At 40.0% G+C, this 21255-nt stretch overlaps 1 protein-coding gene across 6 annotated transcripts in view; it reads right to left on the bottom strand.

Annotated features, from left to right (window-relative positions):
* The window catches only part of akap9 (A kinase (PRKA) anchor protein 9), a 57726-nt gene that overhangs the window by 11810 nt on the left and 24661 nt on the right, over nucleotides 1-21255 (bottom strand). For 4 of the 6 annotated variants that reach the window (XM_058619419.1, XM_058619424.1, XM_058619422.1 and 1 more), the window contains 16 exons: nucleotides 20413-20760; nucleotides 19891-20097; nucleotides 17789-17937; nucleotides 17323-17519; nucleotides 15589-15821; nucleotides 10929-11091; nucleotides 8555-8649; nucleotides 7951-8068; nucleotides 6944-6982; nucleotides 5735-5967; nucleotides 5512-5631; nucleotides 2943-3119; nucleotides 2339-2443; nucleotides 2012-2164; nucleotides 1444-1530; nucleotides 17-1039 (listed from right to left, as the gene is read on the bottom strand). In XM_058619419.1, the coding sequence (XP_058475402.1) occupies nucleotides 17-1039; nucleotides 1444-1530; nucleotides 2012-2164; nucleotides 2339-2443; nucleotides 2943-3119; nucleotides 5512-5631; nucleotides 5735-5967; nucleotides 6944-6982; nucleotides 7951-8068; nucleotides 8555-8649; nucleotides 10929-11091; nucleotides 15589-15821; nucleotides 17323-17519; nucleotides 17789-17937; nucleotides 19891-20097; nucleotides 20413-20760 (3447 nt within the window). The remainder of the gene's footprint in view (nucleotides 1-16; nucleotides 1040-1443; nucleotides 1531-2011; nucleotides 2165-2338; nucleotides 2444-2942; nucleotides 3120-5511; nucleotides 5632-5734; nucleotides 5968-6943; nucleotides 6983-7950; nucleotides 8069-8554; nucleotides 8650-10928; nucleotides 11092-15588; nucleotides 15822-17322; nucleotides 17520-17788; nucleotides 17938-19890; nucleotides 20098-20412; nucleotides 20761-21255) is intronic. The other 2 variants (XM_058619423.1, XM_058619420.1) reach the window with 2 other exon arrangements.

Raw genomic sequence — 21255 nt, 5'->3', positions numbered from 1 at the left:
TTGGCTGAACACATACCTCCACAGCTGGTGAAGTCTTCTGGTGATGTCCTCTGATGGCCTTCATCTGAATGAGCAGGTCCATAAGCACTGCCAGCCTCCTCTCATACTCCAGTACCTCCTCTTCAGAGCTGGACAGCAGCTGCTTCTGGAGCTCCTGGTCTTTCTGCATTTCACCGAGTCCTACCTCTAGCTCTCGCAGCTTCTGGGTCAGATGGACCACCTTCCCAGTGGAAACTTGTCTTGCCTCACCCAATCCACTGAAATCCATTTGTGGAATGCCAAAGTCACCAAAGCCATGTACATGTGGCTGCATACTGGGTTTCACATGTGGTTCTGCATGTCTCTGAATGTCCTGGTTTTCTTTGGATATGTGTGACCGCTGCTGCTGGAGGGCCTCCTGAGTGACTTGGCTGACCAGTGCAACAGCTATTTTCTCCCTCAGATTTTCCTCTAAAGTAGAGACCCTCTGTTGGAGACCATCTGCATAGCTTTGACCTTGCTGCACAAGAAGATGACAGCGGCTTAACTCACTATCTTTTTCGCTAACCAAGTCCTCAAGCTCTTGGATACGGAGCCCTAACTCTTCCACCCTGGACGTTGCACTCTGCTCTAAAGCTTGTACTTGGGCCTGCATGACTACAAGACATGCAGTTTTTTCTCTAAGGGCTTCTTCAAGCTCGCCCTCTGAAGTACTCAGTTTTTGTGTTTCAGCTAAAGCATCGGCACTCTCTTTCAAGCACAGATGTGTCTCCAGAAGCTTGCTGCCCTCTGTTTTCAGTATATTAAGCTCTGTAGTGGCCAGCTCCATTCTGTGTTTCATTTCATCATACTCCTGCTCTTGCTCACCAATGATGTCCTCATCTTCCACTGCAGCCTGTTTTTGCTCAATATTGACCAGTTCCTGCTGAAGTTTTTCTATGACTGCATTCAGTTGGTCAAGCTCCTCCTCACTGTTCCTCTTCAGGCGCTCTTTCTCACCCTGCAGGCACTCAACCTTGGACTCCAGGTCTTTTATAAGGTCATCTCGCTCATCTATTTCCTAGTAGAGAAGAATGTAGACATTATTGATGCACGTAAAGACCAGATTTTAAGTGTAAATTGCCATACAGCTATATGGTTAAACCTTTGAGTCGCAAAACAATATATTATAAAATTATATAACTACTTTACTTTATGTTCTGAAATTGGATTATCAGTGCTGTATAGAGACTCAGAGGTTTAACAAGCCACCTTACATGAGCAAATGATTACCTCACAACAAAGGATGGTTCTGTGACTCTGCTTACCGTTAAAAACGTGTTAACCCAACAAAAAAAATGAGGCAACAAGCAAAAATAAAAGTGAAAAGGAAACCAGAGAACACACACACTGATGCACTACCACAGAGCTATGCATATTCGAAATAGACTTTTTACGCTATTTCGCACATGCATATTGTGTTACCTTGTTATCAGATGCTGTTTCCGTGTGTCCAAGTTTAGTGATCTGTTCATTAAGAAGTGCTATTTCCCTGTCCTTTTCCTCCATCACCTTCAAAATCAGAGATTATAATGTGATGGCTATTAACATAACACAACACGCGGAAAATCCAACTCAGATTTGCCCTTGTGGTGGACTACTGAAATTTCAAAAACTCTGACAAAAAGGAAATGTATTGCAGGGGCGGGCTTGCATCCTGCATGACAGGATGATGAATAATCCTAGATATACAAATTTAAATTAGCAGCAGTGAGCAAAATGTAAAAAAAAAAAAGACCAGCAAAAATATTCATTCATAAATAAACTATTGTGTTATATACAGCATATATTAAAGACTATAATCTGTTTTGACATCTGTTGGTTTTGTGGTTAAGTTAATTATAAATAGGTAAATCATTTGCTAAAAAAGAATTTAAAAAAAATGTAATATAGTGTGTCATCATCTGTTCAATAGCAGTGTTAACTGTCATTGATCATTCTTCTTGATCAATGATTCTTCATCATTCTTCTTTATATTAGTACATGTGTTTACCTGGAGCATGCTGTCCCTTGTTTCTAGGTATTCCTGCTGGCTGCTGATCTCCTTGCTCTGGATCTCCAGCTGCATGTGAAGCTGCTGCACCTCCTCACTCTTGTTCTCCAGCTCCTCTCTAAACTGCTCCAGCTGCTCCTCCAGGTTACAGATCTAAGGCGAAATGGAGAGACAACAATGCACCTAAATGTTTGAGCTTGAAAACATCAGTTCACAACACTGGCATGTTTATCTCTGTAGGCTTTTGCCATACCCACAATTTCTGTTCACTATCAAAGATCTAAGACGTGACAAAAACTCAAAGCACAAACTGAACATCACTACTACCTCTTTCTCTTTCCGCTCCAGAGCTTCTCTCTCCGTCTGTAACTGAGCCTCCAGCGAGGAGTGTCTGGTCTCAGTGATGGATGCATGCTGCTTCTTTTGTTCAGCCTGCAACACAGACACAGTATTTAGCGCCGCAATTATTTACAACGCGCAGACACAGACACAAAGTCTTGGAGTAGAATCCATATGAAAGGAAGCTGCACATGCATAGATATGAAACGATGCAATTAATCCATATTGTATCTTGTAGTGTGCCAGTGGAACTCAATTTGCAGTCTGTTGCACTGAACGAACAACAAACACTAATCTTTTGGTTCACCCACCACAACCCTATGTGAACACTGGAGGGCAATCTTGACAGTTAATAGCCATAGCTAAGTGTCATCACCAACAGCAAACTGCCGAGGCAGCTGAAGTAGACCCACCCACATATTGTTCTCCTTCTGTGTGCACCCAGTCCCTCCTCCTATGTCACTGTCACTTCATCTGCATGCTCTCACACACCCTCAGCCTTGCTTCACATGCTATTGCTCGTGGTTTTTCTCTCTCTGCCTCAGTCTCAGTGCATCGCTCATCCATCCTCCCTCCCTCTCCCTTTCCTAACCTTCTCCAGGGACTCAGCGCTGGCCAGCAGGGCCTGCTCCAGTTCATGGATGCGGCTCTCCAGCTTGTCAATCTCTTCGTCGCGCTCCTTCAAGTCACGACGCAGCTGCTCTGAGCTGAGCAGCAGCTCACTGCACCAATCCGCCTTCTCCTTCAGCTGGGAGGTCAGCTGCTCCACCTGGTAGTAAGAGGGAGAGAGAGAGAGAGATGGGGGGGGTGATTCGATTTAATGAGATTCGTTCTCAGACACCACTCGCAACAGCATAGCTGATATATGAACAGCTAGCTGGGAGGTCAGCTGATCCACCTGAGAAAGGAGGGGGCCAAGAGAAAAAAGAGGTGCAGGGACACAGAGTGGAGAGAGAGATTTCATTCGGGGGACACAAACTACAGAGCAATACAATCACCACAAGAACAGCTCGCAGGTAACTCATCCCCCTGGGAGATGACAGAACAGCAGCACATTAATGAGCAGGGTCAACAGGACGAGGATATGGCGATGATGAAGGAAAAAGTCATATTTTGCTTATTGGACAAAAAAAATGATTTTAGAGAACTTAGCGATAGAGATTCAATTCAAACCAAGATGAAACTGTAGTTAGGCTGATGAAATGCATCGCTTTACTGGCAGCCCTCCATTAAATATTAATAGAACAAGAGTGTACCATGAGCTTTTCATCAGAGTACTTGAGCTAAGAATTAGTTATTTATAGTTAAATAAAATATGGTGGGAGACCTACTAACATTTTCTACATAAATGTATTTAAATGTAACAATCAAGATTAAAGCATCCAAGGCTTTTCAAAAAAAAAAGAAAAAAGATTGTGATTTGACTTTTATTCTTTTTTAATTTTGCATAGCTGCACATTTTTTATGAAACAAATCTTGGCTTCATATAAAAAGGGAGATTTTGGAAAATTTTAATAAATGCAGGCTTGAATTCTTAATTATTAAACTTATTATAACATCATTTAATTTGCTGTTGAGTTTTAGATGGGGGCATTTGACGGAGAGAGGAGGATGTGTGAGGGTGAAAAAAGACAGTGTTTCTAACTTCCAGAAAAAGTAAAATCAGTAGAAAACGTCCAAACAGGGAAATAGAGAGGTATAGTAAGGGATGAAAGCAATGGAGGAGGTCATTACTTGCTACAGGGTTGTGCAGGATTACTTAAAATGCACTGATTGCTCTCTGGGGGGAGATTGGATTCTATAGTAAGCTAGAAGCAATACCTCAAAGGTTATTCCATCCACCTGCAAAAGCCACATGAGAGAAAAGGCACAGGCATGGGGGATCAGAGGATGGAGAGTTCAGGGGCAAAAGGGAAGGAAAAAGTACATGAAAATTTGGCACAAGCCCTGTACGTTTGAAGCTTAAGTGAACATGCAATGCAAGCTGCAATATTATTTAAGTCTATCTAACATAGAACTAGTCATTCTGCCCTTTATGTCTCTCTGGTCAAATACTATAAACAGCCAGTGTTTTGATATCAGTGAGCATCAGGCTAATTTCCCCCTGAAAGAATGAGCGACTGGGCCAGTGTATAGCACTTCATGTTTCAGTTGATTTTTGACAGTTGATTTCCTAAATCTGCATCTGTTCTTTTATATCATCTAACAGATCATTATTTTAATCTCTCAGATTCATCTACATTAACAAGGTGTTGTTCTTAAAAAGATAATTCTTTGTGGATTGCAAGGATATACTCTATTTGTTTGAGGAAGCAATTATTGCTCCAAAAGCTTCCATGTCTTCACAACATTGATCAAAACTGCATTTCTCATTGCCCAAAGAGAACTGGGGGCTTGATGGTGATATGGAAAAATAAATGAAAGAGTACTCAGAGAGGAGCACAACTCAAAAGCACCACAGGCAAGGAAAATATGCAACATTTATGGCAAAACTGCTGTGATGAAATGTCTCCTCATGACAAGACTGAGAAAGAGACAGGTTAAAACGTCAGGAGCAATCATTACAAGTCAATAATTTTTACTAAACATGACTCATAAAAATATCATGTTTCTGATCTGATCTCTTTGAGTACAGCTCTACACCTCTTTCACATCACCTTCAGTCATATCCATTCATTGATTATACAAATGCGCAGTGATTTATTTGAAGTACAATTATGTAAAATTAGCTTAGAGATGCGCCATCATTACCTGACACCAGTGTCCCTACCGAAACCTGACAGCAGGAGTCATGTTACACATTATGTTATCGTCCTTGTGTCAAAAATCACGTGATGCAGATAAATGGCTTAAAGAACAGTTGTACTATTGCAGTGATTCATATTAGCAATTGTGTATTCTTTATTTGAGGATCAATGCAATGAAACCCACTTTTACACATCTTGGGAAAGATCACGAAGGAAACATTTAATTCCACTCTCACTAATTCATCTGCGGAACACTCCCACTATTTGGTGTCATTTTTGAGGTGGTACAAGTAACTCTATCAGCTCTATTGTGTGACTTTGAGGGCAGTGGTGTAGCCACAACAATGATATGCTCAGAAAATAAGCATCTCTATAACTGCCTGGTCCACAGAGAACAGAGCTTTCTCCTGTTACCTCTTGGTTTCTTTGCTCAGAGCCAGTCTGAAGCCTCTGTGGATTCTTCAGCTGCTTCTCCAGTGTCTGGATCTCCTGCTGGAAGAAATCCCTCTCATGTTCTCGGTCCACGGCTTGTTCCTGGACACCAACATTTAAAAAAAGGAACATATGTGATATGTTGTTTATATAATGCATATATCGTAGTTTATAAAATAACACTTTTATTTTATTTGTTACTTACATCAAGGAACCTTCTGTTTTTCTCCAGCTGTTTCTCCAAAGCTTGGAGCTGCTGCCGCAGGTCTCCGTTTTCTGTAGTCTGAGCATGCTCGAGCTCGATCACCCTGTTGACCTGCTCCTCCAACTCTGTCTCCAGCAGCTTCACCTGCTTCAGGAGGTCTGAGTTCTCCTTCTCAGCCTGACGCTGGACCTCCACCTTCTCTTTCATCAGCTTCTCTGTCTCCTCTAAGAGGTCTACAGGACATGGCAGGGGATGGAGAAGAGGTTAGGTATAACTGCCTGGCACCTAATGGTGGTTGAATTAATTAAAAAGGTGGTTTATAATTATTAAGTCATTCAGGTTTGATTTCAGTAATGTGCCGGATGCTGAGATGGATTAGAAGAGTCTGCAGTCTGTGAGAGTTGTAATTAGATTTCATGCAAATTTATCTTTTTGCAATGTTGATATTCTTTCCTGTCCAACATTGTGGTTTTCAGATAATCATTTAACTGTTATAGAGTTTTAGATCTTGTGTTTGCTTTTACAACTCTACTCCATCTGAGGAAATAAGTAAAGTCAGACTCTTCTCACATCTCAGTCAGATTCCCAACAATAATGCCAAAAAATGAACACCCATCATGGTGCCTCTTTGCCCTTCTGCCATCACCAGTGAACAACCCCCGTCGCCTCACCCAGGATCAAACCCCACAGGATTAGTGGCAAGGTGAGAGAGTGCAAATGACAGATAGATCAAACACATGGACAGTCCAGACATAGCAGTATCCATGCCCAATAAGCATTTACAGGCAGGGGAGAGGAAATTCCTAAACAGCCAATCATCTTACTTACTTAAAGAAATGCTGTAAACATTACAGCATCTTTGCATTTAAAATAATCCACTAAAACATTAAAAAAGATCAAGTGAAGATGTTTGGCAATTAAGAAATTGTGTATGAAGATACTTACATTTCATCATGCTAAAATGAGAGCTAACATTGACTCCAAGACATTAAAAATGACAAACCAGGACAAAATTAATTAAAATGAAAAGCCAAAGCGAAGGTTAGTGATCAAATTGAGTGAGACTGTGAGCCCAAAGCAAGCAAGTTACAAGCTGTTGTGGTGAGTTTCTGGATTAGGGTTAGAGAGCCATTTATACAGTCATTCAGCTATGGTGGACAATTAAAAGAGCATAAAGAAATGACTGAGCCATGCTCAAAGTGGACACACCTGCTTCAGGTGCTGCAACCATTGCAGCTTCAACTAGGCCTACAGGAGAATAAGAAAGCACAGGAGTTTAACATGCTCTTGTTTTTGTCATGAACAGGAAATCTCTTCGATAAAGGAGAGAGAATGGTGAAGAAAGACTGGCAGTGCTTTTCTGTTTGCCATACAGTTAAGGGTGAAGGCGTCAGAAAGGATGCTGTGAAAGTGAGGGTTTTCCAAATAGAAATAGCGCCTTTTGGTTTACGCCATCGGATAAAAAAATACTCACCATATTATCAGTGATTGAACTCATGGGACACCTTTTTGATAATACAGGGGTTATTGTGTAATCATTAGCAAATACAGTTCTCAAATTCAAGGTTTATGGAGCACCTCTTGGACAATGCCTGTAAATGTATGACTTGTGTCACAAGATGAAGTAGCAAGAAACATATAAGCTGTAACAGTTAACTCAACATCGTTTCACTTTTATAAAAATAAATATTTTATTGGCTTTTTGACCCTTGGTCTTTGTACCTATCCCCGACAGAGCTGCCTAAAATATCCCACAATCTAAATAATTTTCACTGGGTCAGAGCAAGACTACAGAAGAATTCAATATTAAGGGCGGTGCGCCTTTAAACCAGTTTTACACCAAGAAACCATTATAAAAGTCAATGTAGACATATTCCTTTGGTTAGAGAAAAAAAAACCCAGTTCATAATAACTACTTTATGACAAGCAGCAGACACTGGGTTAATGATTTACGTCAAATCAAACGGACTACAGTAGTTCGAAGAACACTTTGTGTTTCAGTTAAGGAGATAAAGTTTCCACTTTCTCTTTTATTTAACATACTAATGAAAATGTGACTGAAAACTTGAGCCTGTCAGTGCTGTCTAGAAAACTAAAAATGTCAGAAATCCTAAATACATTATTTTTAAATATTCTTTCAACCATGAGGATAATGACGACATGCGAGTACTGCGGTATCATCTCATCTTCATTAAGGAGAGTTGTGAGATACGTACGGAGCTCTCGGGGCCCAGCATCCTCCCTCATGGCGTCCTGTTGCCGTGACAGCAGCTCTCGCTCCTCTTGCATCTGAAGCCTCTCCTGCTCCAACTCCTGCAACCGGCTACTCGTAACCTGCAGGATTAAAGCATGGCATTTTCTTAAATATAAATTGTTATTTAAGGAGAAACGCTGGTGCATCTGTATTTATCTGATCAACTGTCATTGAGCACCAATCCCATTTGTAATTAGTGAAGTTTTAAAAATATGGATTTATTTTTAGCAACAGGATGAAAGACCTACAATTGATTCAAAATACATTTATATATAAGAAATTTATCTTAGACAAATCAACCAATAATGGCCATTTAAAGAAAAGACTCCTTATATCACCACATCTTGATGATACATGAAAAAACTGAAAACCTCGGTATCCTTCACATTTGTCGTTTTATGATTTCTCTACTGGCAGAGGCTGAATTCAATCTGACATTAAATGTGAGTCACAACTTTGACGTGCTAGAGGTAAAACACAAAGATCTAATTTTAACATGGTCAGGTCATGTGCTGCCTCACAGAGAGGTTATTATTTTTCATCCTCTCCTCAGCTAAATGCCTCACCTGCAGCTCTTGTTCAAGGCTCATCTGAAGCTCTTCCTTCTGACGCAATTGCTCGTCCACCGCAGCTCGCTCACCTGTGTAGCCATCAATTAGACCTGCATGTGGTGAAAGTGAGGGGAGGAAGAATCAATCACCAGAAGAATATACAGGGATTAGTTTGAGGCTTGTTATCAAACTCCATTTACACAGATTCAAAAGGTATCCATCCAGATGAATGGGCACCTCACAGCAGGAGACAAAATCCAAGGTTACCAGCAACATAAACACATACAAAACGATACAAACACAATGAGATGCATAGACATGCATGCAAATTACGGGATGAATATGAGGGAGAATGTCTGACCCACTTTGCTTGACAAGAACAAGCCTGAGCAGAAAACACAATACAAAGCTCTATGAGATTACAGTACTGCTCTGTTACAGGTCAGCAAGCATTATCCACCAGGATGTCATTCAGTTCATACAGGAGGTATGCACACACCAACACACTGGCCAGACTCGATTATATTCAAGTCAGTTCTTTGGCGAGATGTGTACATTTTCTGAATGTACTGCCTGTTTTCAGCTCCTGTTTTGGCTCAAATAGCTCTCTGTCTAATCTAAAACTATGACACGCAGGAGGTAAATGTCACCTGCGTTGTCAGAAGATCATTGTAATCCATAAATGTCAGCAGGAACCTTAGCTGTGTGTGAAGTTTGCCTAGGGAGGGAACCCACCCATGATACACAGCTGTGAGATGCACATGATCACTAGCTAAAGAAAACACTGTCCACCAAATACACAGAGCTCTCCTCAAAATCTACAGTAGCTCCAATCTACAAAAACAACATCAGTATGACATGACAATCATCTAACTTAGTCTTCTCTCTGGTTGAAAGGCAGATTTCTCAGTCTGTTCAGTGGCTTCACTGACATATAAATTGTTCCATCACTTTGTAAAGATCACTTTGGTTAACTCAAAACCAGTTTGAAATGGCCACACCCCAATAAAAGAACTACCTCTCTTTCACTTCATACGCATTAACAAAAGCAAATGTCCGAGAGGGAAAGGCATTAACCACTCCCTCACACTTAATGAAGAAGATGCATGCCACATACCCAGAGAAGACCTGTAACTCTTTTGAATGAATACTGGTTAAAAGTTGGGTACACACACATATATATATATATATATATATATATATATATATATATATATATATATATATATATATATATAGAATCTCTGTTAAAGCTACAACTACTAGTGAGTCAACAGAAAATAGTGACAACTATTTCATGAAATCTTTTCAGAAAATATCAGGACTTGCTAAATCTTGACAATAAATTAAAAAGCTTTAGTTTTTTTTCCTGGTGATTAACAAAAACAGTCAAATGACATTACTGAAGATTTTAAGATCTAAATGAACGGTTAGCTGCAGTCAGTTTGACAATACTTTAAAACAATAAAGGTGTTTATGATTATATGATGGATAATATTTGCTATTCTTCAACGAAAAAACAAACAGAGTAGCAGGATCCTACTGATGTAAAAGACCACAAATGATTCAAGAAGAAATAAACTCACCATTGTTCAGTGTGTCAGAAAACCAGAGAGTAAGCAATGGCTGCTGTACTGTACATTAAACTTTAAAAGAGCAAGGTTTAATGTGTGTGTGTCTGAGTGAGAGAGAAAGTGGATGTGGTTGTAACAGTTGACCCTTACAGACCAGCTGTCACTGACATGGATGGTACAGTGAGTTAGATGCACCCCCAACCTTAAAGCGACTCCCTACTGGAATTATAATCTTAAAGATCTTCCATTGTTCTCACAAAATTATTTTCACTATTTCAATTCGTCATAATTTAGATGTCAGGCAGATCCACTCAAATGTTCAAACACAAAAAATAGACAGATTCACACACACACACACACTAATTACCATTTGTCGATTTCTCACAACAGATGGTCTCACACTCCTTTACTCTCTATTCCAAACAGCTGATCCCCTCACTCTCACTAACACCTCCCCCTCCAAACACATGCACACATGTATTTTCACTTTTGTTCCTTATGCCTTATCTCTCAGCTCTGTTTTTTTTCAGTCATTAATGGCTCATCCACCAGTATCTACAGAGGAAATGTGAGGGAATTTACATTTCTTCATATTATGAAGAGAGTGCTTTGAAGAAAATAACCTTTAGAAGGCCTACAAACACTAATGCTGTGCCAACCTCCAGGAGTACATAAAAGTGTATTAGGAACATTTAAAACAAACTACAAGAATATATATAAATTAAATAATTTCTCACTGATCCGATCATGGTTTTTGAAAATCACAGTTGACTTTACCATGATAAAAATGAGACAATACGAAAAAAATCACGCACCCTCAGCTCGGTGAAGCTCAAGAGCCAGCTGCTCCCGTGCCCGGGCCTCCTCGGTCAACCTCTCCTGCAACTCCTCCTGCTTCTGCAGCAGCTCACTGATCTCCTGGTTGCGGCGGAAGGACTCCCGCATCAGCTCGGTCTGGGTCATCCGGGCATGTTCGAGCTGAGAGGAGGAAAGAAATGACTCGTTACTGCACTGAATAATCTTTTTATTTATTTGATGGTCATCCTGTTGGTGAAGGTCCGTCTTTGCTGTCAAAGAGTTTGACAGAAGTTGTTCCTTAAGAGGCAGGATAATCAAGGATTATTTTGTATTTAGTGTGATGCATACAAGAGCATAAAGATCATAATACCAGGTCACTAGGCTTTTTATTTCTGTCTGTCAAGTGTAGCCACTAGCCACTATATGAAAGTGATATGTAAACATCTCAGCAAACATATCTCATGTGAAAGGGTCACGTATGAAATACAGCATCTGCAGCAGTACTGAGAAACACAGCAGCACTTACAGCTCCATTACCTGGGAGAAGAAAACAAAACTTACCATAGGATCACATGATAATAGCATTGTAATCTTTCTATAAATTAATGTTAATGAAATAGGATTTTCTTAAGTTTTGTTTGAGTATGAAGTAGCACAAAACAGTCAAATTTACACATATTTTTCAATACATTTCTAACATTGAGATTTGAGATTATTTTTTAAACAGTATTTTACAATACAATAAATATTTTATTCTGATTGAAACCAAAAAGGGCAAGTGAAAAAAAGTCAAAACAAAAAGACCAAAGCAGCTTTTCCTATGAAATCATCATAACGTAATAAACCTCCAGTGTGTTCACCTCCAGTGTGTTCACAGAAGGCACACATATGTGCCTTCTATGGATTCCCATAACTCACTGAGCAAAGGTCTTATTGAAAGATTACAGGAGGCAGGAAGTAATAAAGTGACCCTGCCACATTGAAGTCATACGGTCTTTCACTTACTGACTCAAAAGCAGCGCAGAGGAGCTGCCACGGTGTGTGTCTGCTTGGAATGACGTTCAATTAAGTGCATGTGCAGACCTGAACTACATAAAAAGGTTGAAAGAAAATGTGCCCATCAGATATTAATAAGCAGGCGGCTACATGAAATATACAAGTCTAGGAGAAACTCTTTAAAATTGCACAAATCTGTTGTGTAATTTATGTGTATGGTTGTGGGTTAAAGGTGTAAAACTTACTGTATAAGGAGGAGTGGGAAGGGAGATTTTGGAGATAACCTTAAGCAAGTGACCATTAGTCCTGTGATTGACATGCGAGATCTGCGTCTGGACCACAACAGCATTTTTCTCATTCAAGGTGCTGCAGAGTGGGAATGGTCGTGGAAGCGGGATGCGAGATTCCACCTCGTACACATCCCGATCCTCCCCCTCCATCCACGTGCTGTTCTGCATACTCGAGTTCCGGTAAGAACGGTAGGAATCCATGATTTAGGACAGATGAGTGAAGAGAGAACTTCCAGCCTGATTTTGTTATGTCTGACCTTTTTTGTGGGGTCATCAAAAGAGTCCTTTATTTGCCATGATCCCTCAGACTAAGCTGAGCAAACAGAAATGAGAATACAATCCAGTGGGGAATGAAGAAGAGAGAGAGAACAGTGTGGATAGCTCCAGGCAACAGTTTCTATGTTTGCCCCATGCAAGGAGAGTAAACAACAATTGGAGGGGGTGACATTCACGTCATCTCAATCACATGATGCCTGGTGGAGGTAGAACAGGTTCCAGGTAAATATTGAGACAGAAAACGATCCAGCAACAGTGAGTTGTCCGAGTCCTTCATAATGTCATCCTCGGCAGCAGGTGAACTTCACAACTTGGTCCAGCATCTTAAAGGGCATTCCTGAACGTAACTGCAAGAGGTATGTAAACCTAAAGGCAAGCATTTCTACTTATTGTGTCCTCTTTTAAGATCAGTCTTCTCTGTGTTATTTCTGACCATCCTTCTTCAGGGAAAAACCATATCTGTAATGCTCACAGCCCCATGTCAGCTCCAGCTTTCGCTCTCTCTCTCTCTCTTCCTCTCCCTCTCCCTGTGGAGATTCTTTGACAACACTATGTCGACGTAGCAACCTGACCTGGAGGGAAGCCTCCCAGGGGCCTCTTTTAATTGTTTAGACCAAGCGGCAGCCAGTCGAGGGTGAAATGACAGTGTGCGGATGAAAAGTCGCTCTCTCTTTCAGTCTTACTTCCTTTTAGGACTGGCATTCCCTCTCTCCGCACATGCTACTTGCTCACACCATAATATTAAGCAGAGAGGCCAGATATTTCTCCTGTCAGGTGAGGTTTACTTACCCCAGGTAGGCTACTGTCACTCTGTTACACTTACTCTGTTAATCCAAGTTTTTTTTGTGTTGTTTTTTTTAGATTTTTAAAGTTTAAATCCCAGTTGTCCCCACTCAAAGTGGAGGATTTTCTTTCACTTCCTACATCGGTGACACACAGCAGGATACTGCTAAGCAAAGTGGGAGGGAAGCAGGCGTGGCTTTAATCCTGAGGGCTAGTTTGTGTCAGGTAGATCTGTTAATCAATCCTACACACACACACACACACTCCACAAATAACCACAGACAAAACACACCCTTTGCACAAAAGGCTGTCAGACTGGATTCTCTTCCTACGAAGCCACATTCTGATATTCTGCTTCTTGGTCCCACCTACTGTGTCAGTTTGACATGTCATCATATTCACTGCACATAAAGAATTTCCACGTCTCACCAGCAGATAATGGGAGGTGAGCAATGAGTGAGCAAACACCTTCCTAGAGCAAATCATTTACAGCACTCAACACTTAACATTCTTGACCGGCTTGCTGCATCAATCTTAGCTCACGACGCTCACAGACAAGACATAATGATCCAGCACTGCTCACAGTAAGACTAATGTATACTTAATCAATAGCAACAAGGAAATCATTGATGTAACCATTAGAGTCTTTGTTGATAACAACTTTATTGTGTTGTAATTGTGTGTACTTAGAAGAGATGCAAACAGTGTCACGAGTAACTAGAGTGGGTTATTTACCGGGGCTGCAGTTATTTAAAAAATGTTTTTAACTCCTTTTAATTAAAATCTGTTTATTAAATGTTTTTAACTCTGTATGAAAAATGCACAACACGGTGTTGTCACATATATATTTCTTTTTAGAATTCAAAGATTTCCAGGAAGGTTTTCAAAAAACATTTTCTATTTAGAATGTGGAAGCTGGATGTTTTGGTATTAAATAAGTATAATAAAAAACTAACCTACTTATTGATTCTCAAAATTGCTGCAAAAAATTAAATGACTGAAACGTATAACATGAATTAATTGTAATAATTTAGAAAAAGGCACAATAAATTGAAAAGAAACCACAAACAAATTAGCCAAGCAAAGAGCAAAGCTTATGTGAGTGTGTGTGTATGTGTGTGTGTGTGTGTGTTTTAAGCCTCTAAAAACCCCAAATGTGAAATGATTTGATGTCTGTTCTGTCACCATGCACTCCATGGTGTGGATGGATACAACAGTGCTGTGATGCTTGGCCTGGAATTTCTCTAAAGCTATTTTTAGATCTCCAAGATAAAATCCATTAAAGCATAAATAACGCACACATTTCAGCCAATGGGAAGATGTGCTGTACAGTCCGTTACAGTAACGCATCCATTGGCCTAGTTAACTTGGCCCAGTCTCTCTGTGGGATGATGGACACAGTGGGCACGTGACATAGACACCCTAAGAGGGGTGGAGTTGTTCTGTCTCACTGGGCTAAGATGGGCTGGTCATGCAAACAAAAGATCAGTGTAAATACAGCTCGTATCTACAGGCAACGACTGAGAATGAGGCAGCTCTTTTGTATTTGAATTCCAGACAGACCAGCTTTGTTGCCGTCGACATACTGCAGCCTCATCCTCATTTTACCTCCATGAACAGGCACACAGGGTTAACCGTGATGAGTGTGGGTGTTTCAATGTTTTGACAAAAGCTAAATGTGTCACTAAGGCTTTCTGTTTATTGGTAACCTATATGCACAAGCACACACAAACAACTGCACAAGACAAGCCCTCACTAGTAATGGGCACTGAACCATTTCAGGCTGTAGGGATGGGCATTTAAATGTGCCAAGTGGGTGGCATCAGATGTTGGGTCAGGAATTCCTGGGTTTATGGTTGAATTTTTTTTTTTAATCTAATCCAAGAAAAACATGTGGGCAAATTTAAATTGATATATAAACAATGGGCCCTTTGCCCAGCAGCCATTTTGACATGTCTTAGCAGGAAAAGCACAGGTGCAGTGTGCTCAGTTCCATACCTAAGGACAGAACCCTGAGGAAGCTAAATAGAACTCAGCCAATACATGTATTACTGATCACAATAACAATAGCTCTGTTCATTTCATGTAAGCCATTGAATTATTTACACATTTGTTTTTGTTTTTTTGACCGGTGAAACCATGAATTGGCTAATTGAGGTGATAGTGAAGTAGCAGCGTTGTTACAATCTATCTTGTAAAATTAAATCATTTAAGGTTAACCAAAATCAAAGCTACCTGGATGGCAAGAAAACAAGGTAAGCAAGTCATTCAGGGCTGTGAATGGGAGCAAATAACACCAAATCCCAGTATTTGTCTCGTATTTGACTCGTACCTGGTTGGTGGCATCTGTGATGGCCATTAACATCTTCTCCAGAGCCGTTTGGAGCCGGGTACCAATGCCCATTAACAATTCCTCATTCTCCAACTGTGTCTCGGCTCCGAGCAACAGGCTGTCCATCATCTGCTGGGACACCTCCAGACCGTCATCAGCCTCCCTCTCAGTGGACCACAAACTCACATTGCCTGCACACGTCTCGCTACCCTGGAAACTTTCAGCAGTTTCACCTGGTGTGATCAGAGGACCAGAGAGCAGAAATATATCACACAAAGACCAGATGTTTATTGTAAAACTCATCAGATATTTTGTGATTAACTGATTTATCTATTTTATGACTTGAGGCATTTCAGGAACTAGATGATGAAGATATTTTTATGCTTTATATTTTTTCATGATAAACAATTACTCATAACCCTCACAGAAATATAGCTGCAAGACTTTTATCAATAGTACATACAATAAAACCTCAAATTACAATAATCATCTTGTGGTTGTACACCAGTCTACATCCATGTCCATCCAAATGTATTTAATAGTGAAGACAGAAGTAATTAAGTGTACTTTTTAAAATAAGTGTATGAATTATTGAGTTAGGTTATGACATAAGGCTATGATATAACATCTATTTCAGTTTGTCCTTCAGTATAAGTGCCCGTTAGTGCCAAATTAGAGGGAATTGTCTCCAGGCAGGCAGAAAAGCAGACAACAAAATGCCTCAAGCCACGGCCATGACTGACATTTAAGCATACACAGGTTATTACTGAACATAATGTGCAGGGGTTGTCATAAAATGCACAATAACTATCATAATGTGTAAATGACAGCAGGTCAGTGGTCAATTATAATAGGCCAGATACACTCTCACCTCACGAGTTTGGTGCTTTTATGTCTTGTATATTGCTGCTTTTACATCATTTGAAAGTTATTTACATAAATGCAATAGATAAAGTGATGACTCCATTGCACACAGGTTCTTCTGTAAGCGCACCATTCGACAAGCCCCAACCATAATTTAAATGCAGGACTCTGATAATCCTAACTGTGACTGCACTTAAAGACTGACAGAGGCAGCAGTGTGGAGCGTTGGTAAAGCAGTAAAATGCAAATTATTGAATAAATGAAAATGGGTGGTGGTTCAAAAGGGGAGGCATCATATGTACGATGTTGTGTTATTGATGTGATACTGATAAGTTTGGCCATTATCCAAACACTGTCAAGGCAAGTTTGTTTTTTGTTTTTTTTACAACACCCTGAATTACTGTCCTTACTGCTATATGTGACCACACTGAGTTTGTGCATCATGGTTGTACACGTGTCACTGTTCAGAAAATTGAGTGTTGAGATTTAAATCTGTGTAGTCATGGTGCATTTCATCTCACCAGACAACATTAAGAACACATGAGGTAATATTTTACACACTGGAGCTGAACTGTGTCTGACCATTGTCTACTCCCCATCTAGTTTGTTTTATACACACTTAATAAACATAATAATAAACTTAATAAATTATAAGCTTTGGGATATGGATGTCAGTCTGACAATGGCCCTGTACACTGAATTGCAGCTGCAATGGGGGAGCTACAAAGTACAGTATACAAACATTCTGTGCAGTTAGTATACAGTGTGTTAATCAAATTATATACAATCTTTCTGATAGTTTTCTTTGATGAATAGGCTTAACCTCTTTCTTAACTATTTAAACTGTTTCTTTGATTTTGTGATACTTGCCTGGTGCAAAGGGCTCAAAGGGCTGCGTGTTAACGCTCTCAGAGGCAGTGGGCGGCAGTGCAGCCAGTTGCCTTTCACCAGAGGCACCACAAAGATTTTGCATGTGGAGGCCTATGGTTTCCTCTGCTGCTGCTGTTGTCTTCAAAACATCAACAAGCACCTGACTAAGTTTCTCGTTGGCTTTACGCAACAGGTTTCTAAAAAAAAGGAGAGAAAGCAACAACAATAAAGAAGAGTTTCCTGAAGATCTGGAGTGGAAAAAAGGACATTTCAGTTGAATAAAAAAAAAGTTAACTCTCTGTCACTCTGTCAGACTACACAATAAAAACTATGGCAATTTAGGCTGCAGTTAGTATTAATCGTCTCTGATTAATGCATAGAAAGTAACAAAAATGATAAGGAAAACATGCACATAACTTCATAATGATTAATTGAGGGTTTAAGAGAAGTATGAATGCAATATTACCTTTCAACATCTTTATCAGAGGATTCTCCATCATCCTGTGATGATGGGGATGTTGCGGATTCGTCTGCATGAGGCTCCTTCATCATCAGCCCACCGAGATCTTCCTCCTCCTCAATTTCTCCCTGATCATGTCTTCTCTTCTTTAAGGTCTGGACAGGCAGGAGGGAAAACACAGATAGCAGCCCCGTCATTGCAAATTAGCACATGGAACTGACTTCTTAAAACTCATGTGGAGTGGACAGTGTGGCTGAATATGTGACCATCAGTAAAAGTGAATTCAAATAAGGCGCACGTACGCACACACTGTCCCTTCACAAGCACACAAACACAAACTCTCTCCCTTGGAGCAGAGAGAAACACTACTATCTTTGTGCTACTATGGCAACAGGTGCACCTCAGGCACAGAGACAATAGCGCCACCTCCTGGGAGCACAGCATAAATTCAAGTCTGCCTCTGAATTGCCACAGGCACTAATGACTGCAGAGTCTACAGATAAGCGAGACACTGGTCACTGCATAAAAAAATCACTTGTTTAGATGAAAGCAAAAGTTACAAATGACACTTTTAACAAACAGACATTCCATCATGGAGTAAGGGGTAACATAAATATAAGTTTACATTATTACTGTAATTGTATTATAACTTAATTTGTTGTTATTTTGCATGTATTCCTCGTCAGAAAACAATGAGCTAAACTGTAAAGAAAAATATAATGTATACAATATAACAACAGAATGAAATGTAATCTTTGAATAAACAAAACTTGAAAATGACCAAATTTAAATTCTAAACATACTCAATCAATTTTTATGGGCTAAAATCAAATATTTGAGACAAAAATGTCTAAATAAATAATCCACCTGGCTTTCTAAATCAACTTCATTTAATTCAGGAGGATTCAATCGAGAATAACACAGTGCCTGTGGACGTCTTAGGGTGAATATATTTCAAATGAATCTGAGCTAACAATAGAAGCTTCAGAACATTTCTTTTTAATAAATGATAATTTTTGAATCACCACCGAGTGCATGTTGCATCAAATCATGCCTGAGAAGTCCGTAAGAAAGGTATTTTTCTTTAAAACTGTTTATGGTTATTACGGATTCTTAAAAGAGTGGTTTCAATGCATATTAATATCTCACTGTAGAGAGGTAATGATAAAAGAGTTAAAGTAATGATGATGTTTTGCCCTGCAGGATGCTATTACTTCAATGGGAGACATACTTCTATTCGTAATTACCAAACAGTGCCAGTCTTGCTCTCACACCACCTCCACCCCTCCACCACCAAGTTACAATAATGGTTTATCCTATCATCATGGCCAAAATAATAAATCGGATTATTTATGTCAATAAAGAAATCTAATTATTTATCAAAATGATGAATTGGCTTTAGTGTATTTTCACTGCATTGTATTTACCACTCCCACCTTCACCAAGAGAGAGAAAGAGCTTTTGGCCGTCTGCTGTGCAAGACAGATTTTTATTTGAATGATTTATTTGAATATGTGTTGTCCCATAGTTGTCCAGGTCACATCCAGGAAGCCTGGGAGCTGTGTGGGGCTGGAACAGCAGCAGTTGTGATTGACACATGGAGGCAGTTGTGTATGGACTGGCTGATTTGCTTTGCACTGTATTGATGGCTTGATGAATGCATTCTCAATATCAGACAATCACATTCTGTGATTGTGATTAAAATACACTTGCAAAGTCCTACTTGCAGGTTTATAATTGACAATGGTTTGAACGTATCATACATTTGTTTGTATTTAGAAGTTAAGAACTACAGCTTTAATATTTTATTTAAAGGTTTAAAGCCAAAACATGTGGCTGTACAATTTTGCTCAAGAATCCTGGCTCAAAAAAAGGGCACAATAAAACAGCCTAGACCTAATTACTGACTGTGGTATATGGACACAAAATCGTTGTGAGCTGGTAAGGAGCACAATAACAGCATTATTCATAGGCATAGAAAATTGATGATACTGTAGATATTAAGTCCAACTGATGCAACACCTGCATTGAGAAAACAATGACAGCAGTAATGAATTTTGAGATCAAATGGATAAAACATGTGGAGTATGGTAAGTAAATCAACACACCTGTTCAGTTTTCTGCAGTACCTCCTTTAACTTTTGGATCTCCAGGTTCCTCTCCTCCAGGTCCTTCTCCAGTCTCTCCCTCTCCAGCTCCTCCAGCCTGGAACCCAAGGACTGGGTCTGCATAGAGGTGCTTGCCTGGCAGGTGTGCTTGTTAATGCGAGCTATCTCAGTCTGTTGTGCAAACGCCACCGACATCTGAACTATGACCTATAAACATGGATTCAAGGTCATTTCATTAGGATTCTGTGATGAGGAACATATTAAGATTCTATCCGTTTGATCATCACATCTCTACAAATCTACAGTTAAAATCCCAGAGTCGTAGGTTTATCTATCAAACAACACAAAGAAAGTACATTTTGTTGTAATTAACTAAATGATTATGGAATCATTCACGATTTCTCCAGCTCCAAATGTATCCAGTCATATCAATCCAAAGTACGTCTGTCTGCTGTTACTGATTTATTGATACAATCTTCACATGTTTGTTTCAAATAAAAAACAAAATGCCTGAACACCTACTTTGGCAACTTCCTCCTCCACTCTCTCCCAGTGTGGATTCTCTTCAAGCACGACCTGCTCGGCAGCCCCACTCCTCTCCCTGGAGTTTCCAGCAGTGTTAATTCCACCGATATCCTGCTCTCTCTCTTCTCTTTCGTTGTGAGGCTCCTCTCTCGTACTCTCTTGCTCCCTTTCTTCTCTCAGTCTCCTCAGCTCACTGTTATGCTGCTCTTTGAGAGTGGCCACCTCTTGGACATACTTATGGTAGAGTGCTTTCCTCAGTGCCTGCAGCTGTGCAGTAAGACCTGCAGACCTGGTAGGCAAATACAACTTCACATGTTCCTCTGACAACTCCTCTTCTCCCAGGTCCTGTGAAGAATAAGAAAACAGAGACAAGGAGGAGAGGATGAGTTGCAAAGATTAAAAATCAAAGCACCAGATTACAGCAAACTTTGTGTTATACAATAAAGATAAGCAGTTTGTCAACACTGCTTCTGAAATATCAGCTCTTCTTCTCTGTATCTAAACCTAGCCCACCACTGATAAATACACTATTTTGTTCTCCCCGCCCCTCCAGGGATGATATGATGATAAAGAGATGTTTTGCAATGTATTACAGCAACTTCTTCCCCCAGCAAACTACTGCTCTGTCTCATGATGAATCCCTGTCTTGTCTATTTCAAAATCATTAAGTTTCTTTAATAGCACTCGCCTCAAGCTTATCGTTTCCAATCCAAATATATACTATCTTTATAAGTATAATGCCCAGATTTTCCCAGTTTCTTGCTCCTCCCCTGCATCCTCCAGTCCTCCACTTTTTTACTGATCTCTGCATGAGGATGTCAGAGGCTCAAAGGCGTGAGT

Source organism: Solea solea, chromosome 20 (assembly GCF_958295425.1).
Source record: "Solea solea chromosome 20, fSolSol10.1, whole genome shotgun sequence".
Lineage (NCBI taxonomy): Eukaryota > Metazoa > Chordata > Actinopteri > Pleuronectiformes > Soleidae > Solea > Solea solea.
Note: the sequence above shows the minus strand (reverse complement) of the source record. Positions and strands in the feature narration are given on the sequence as shown.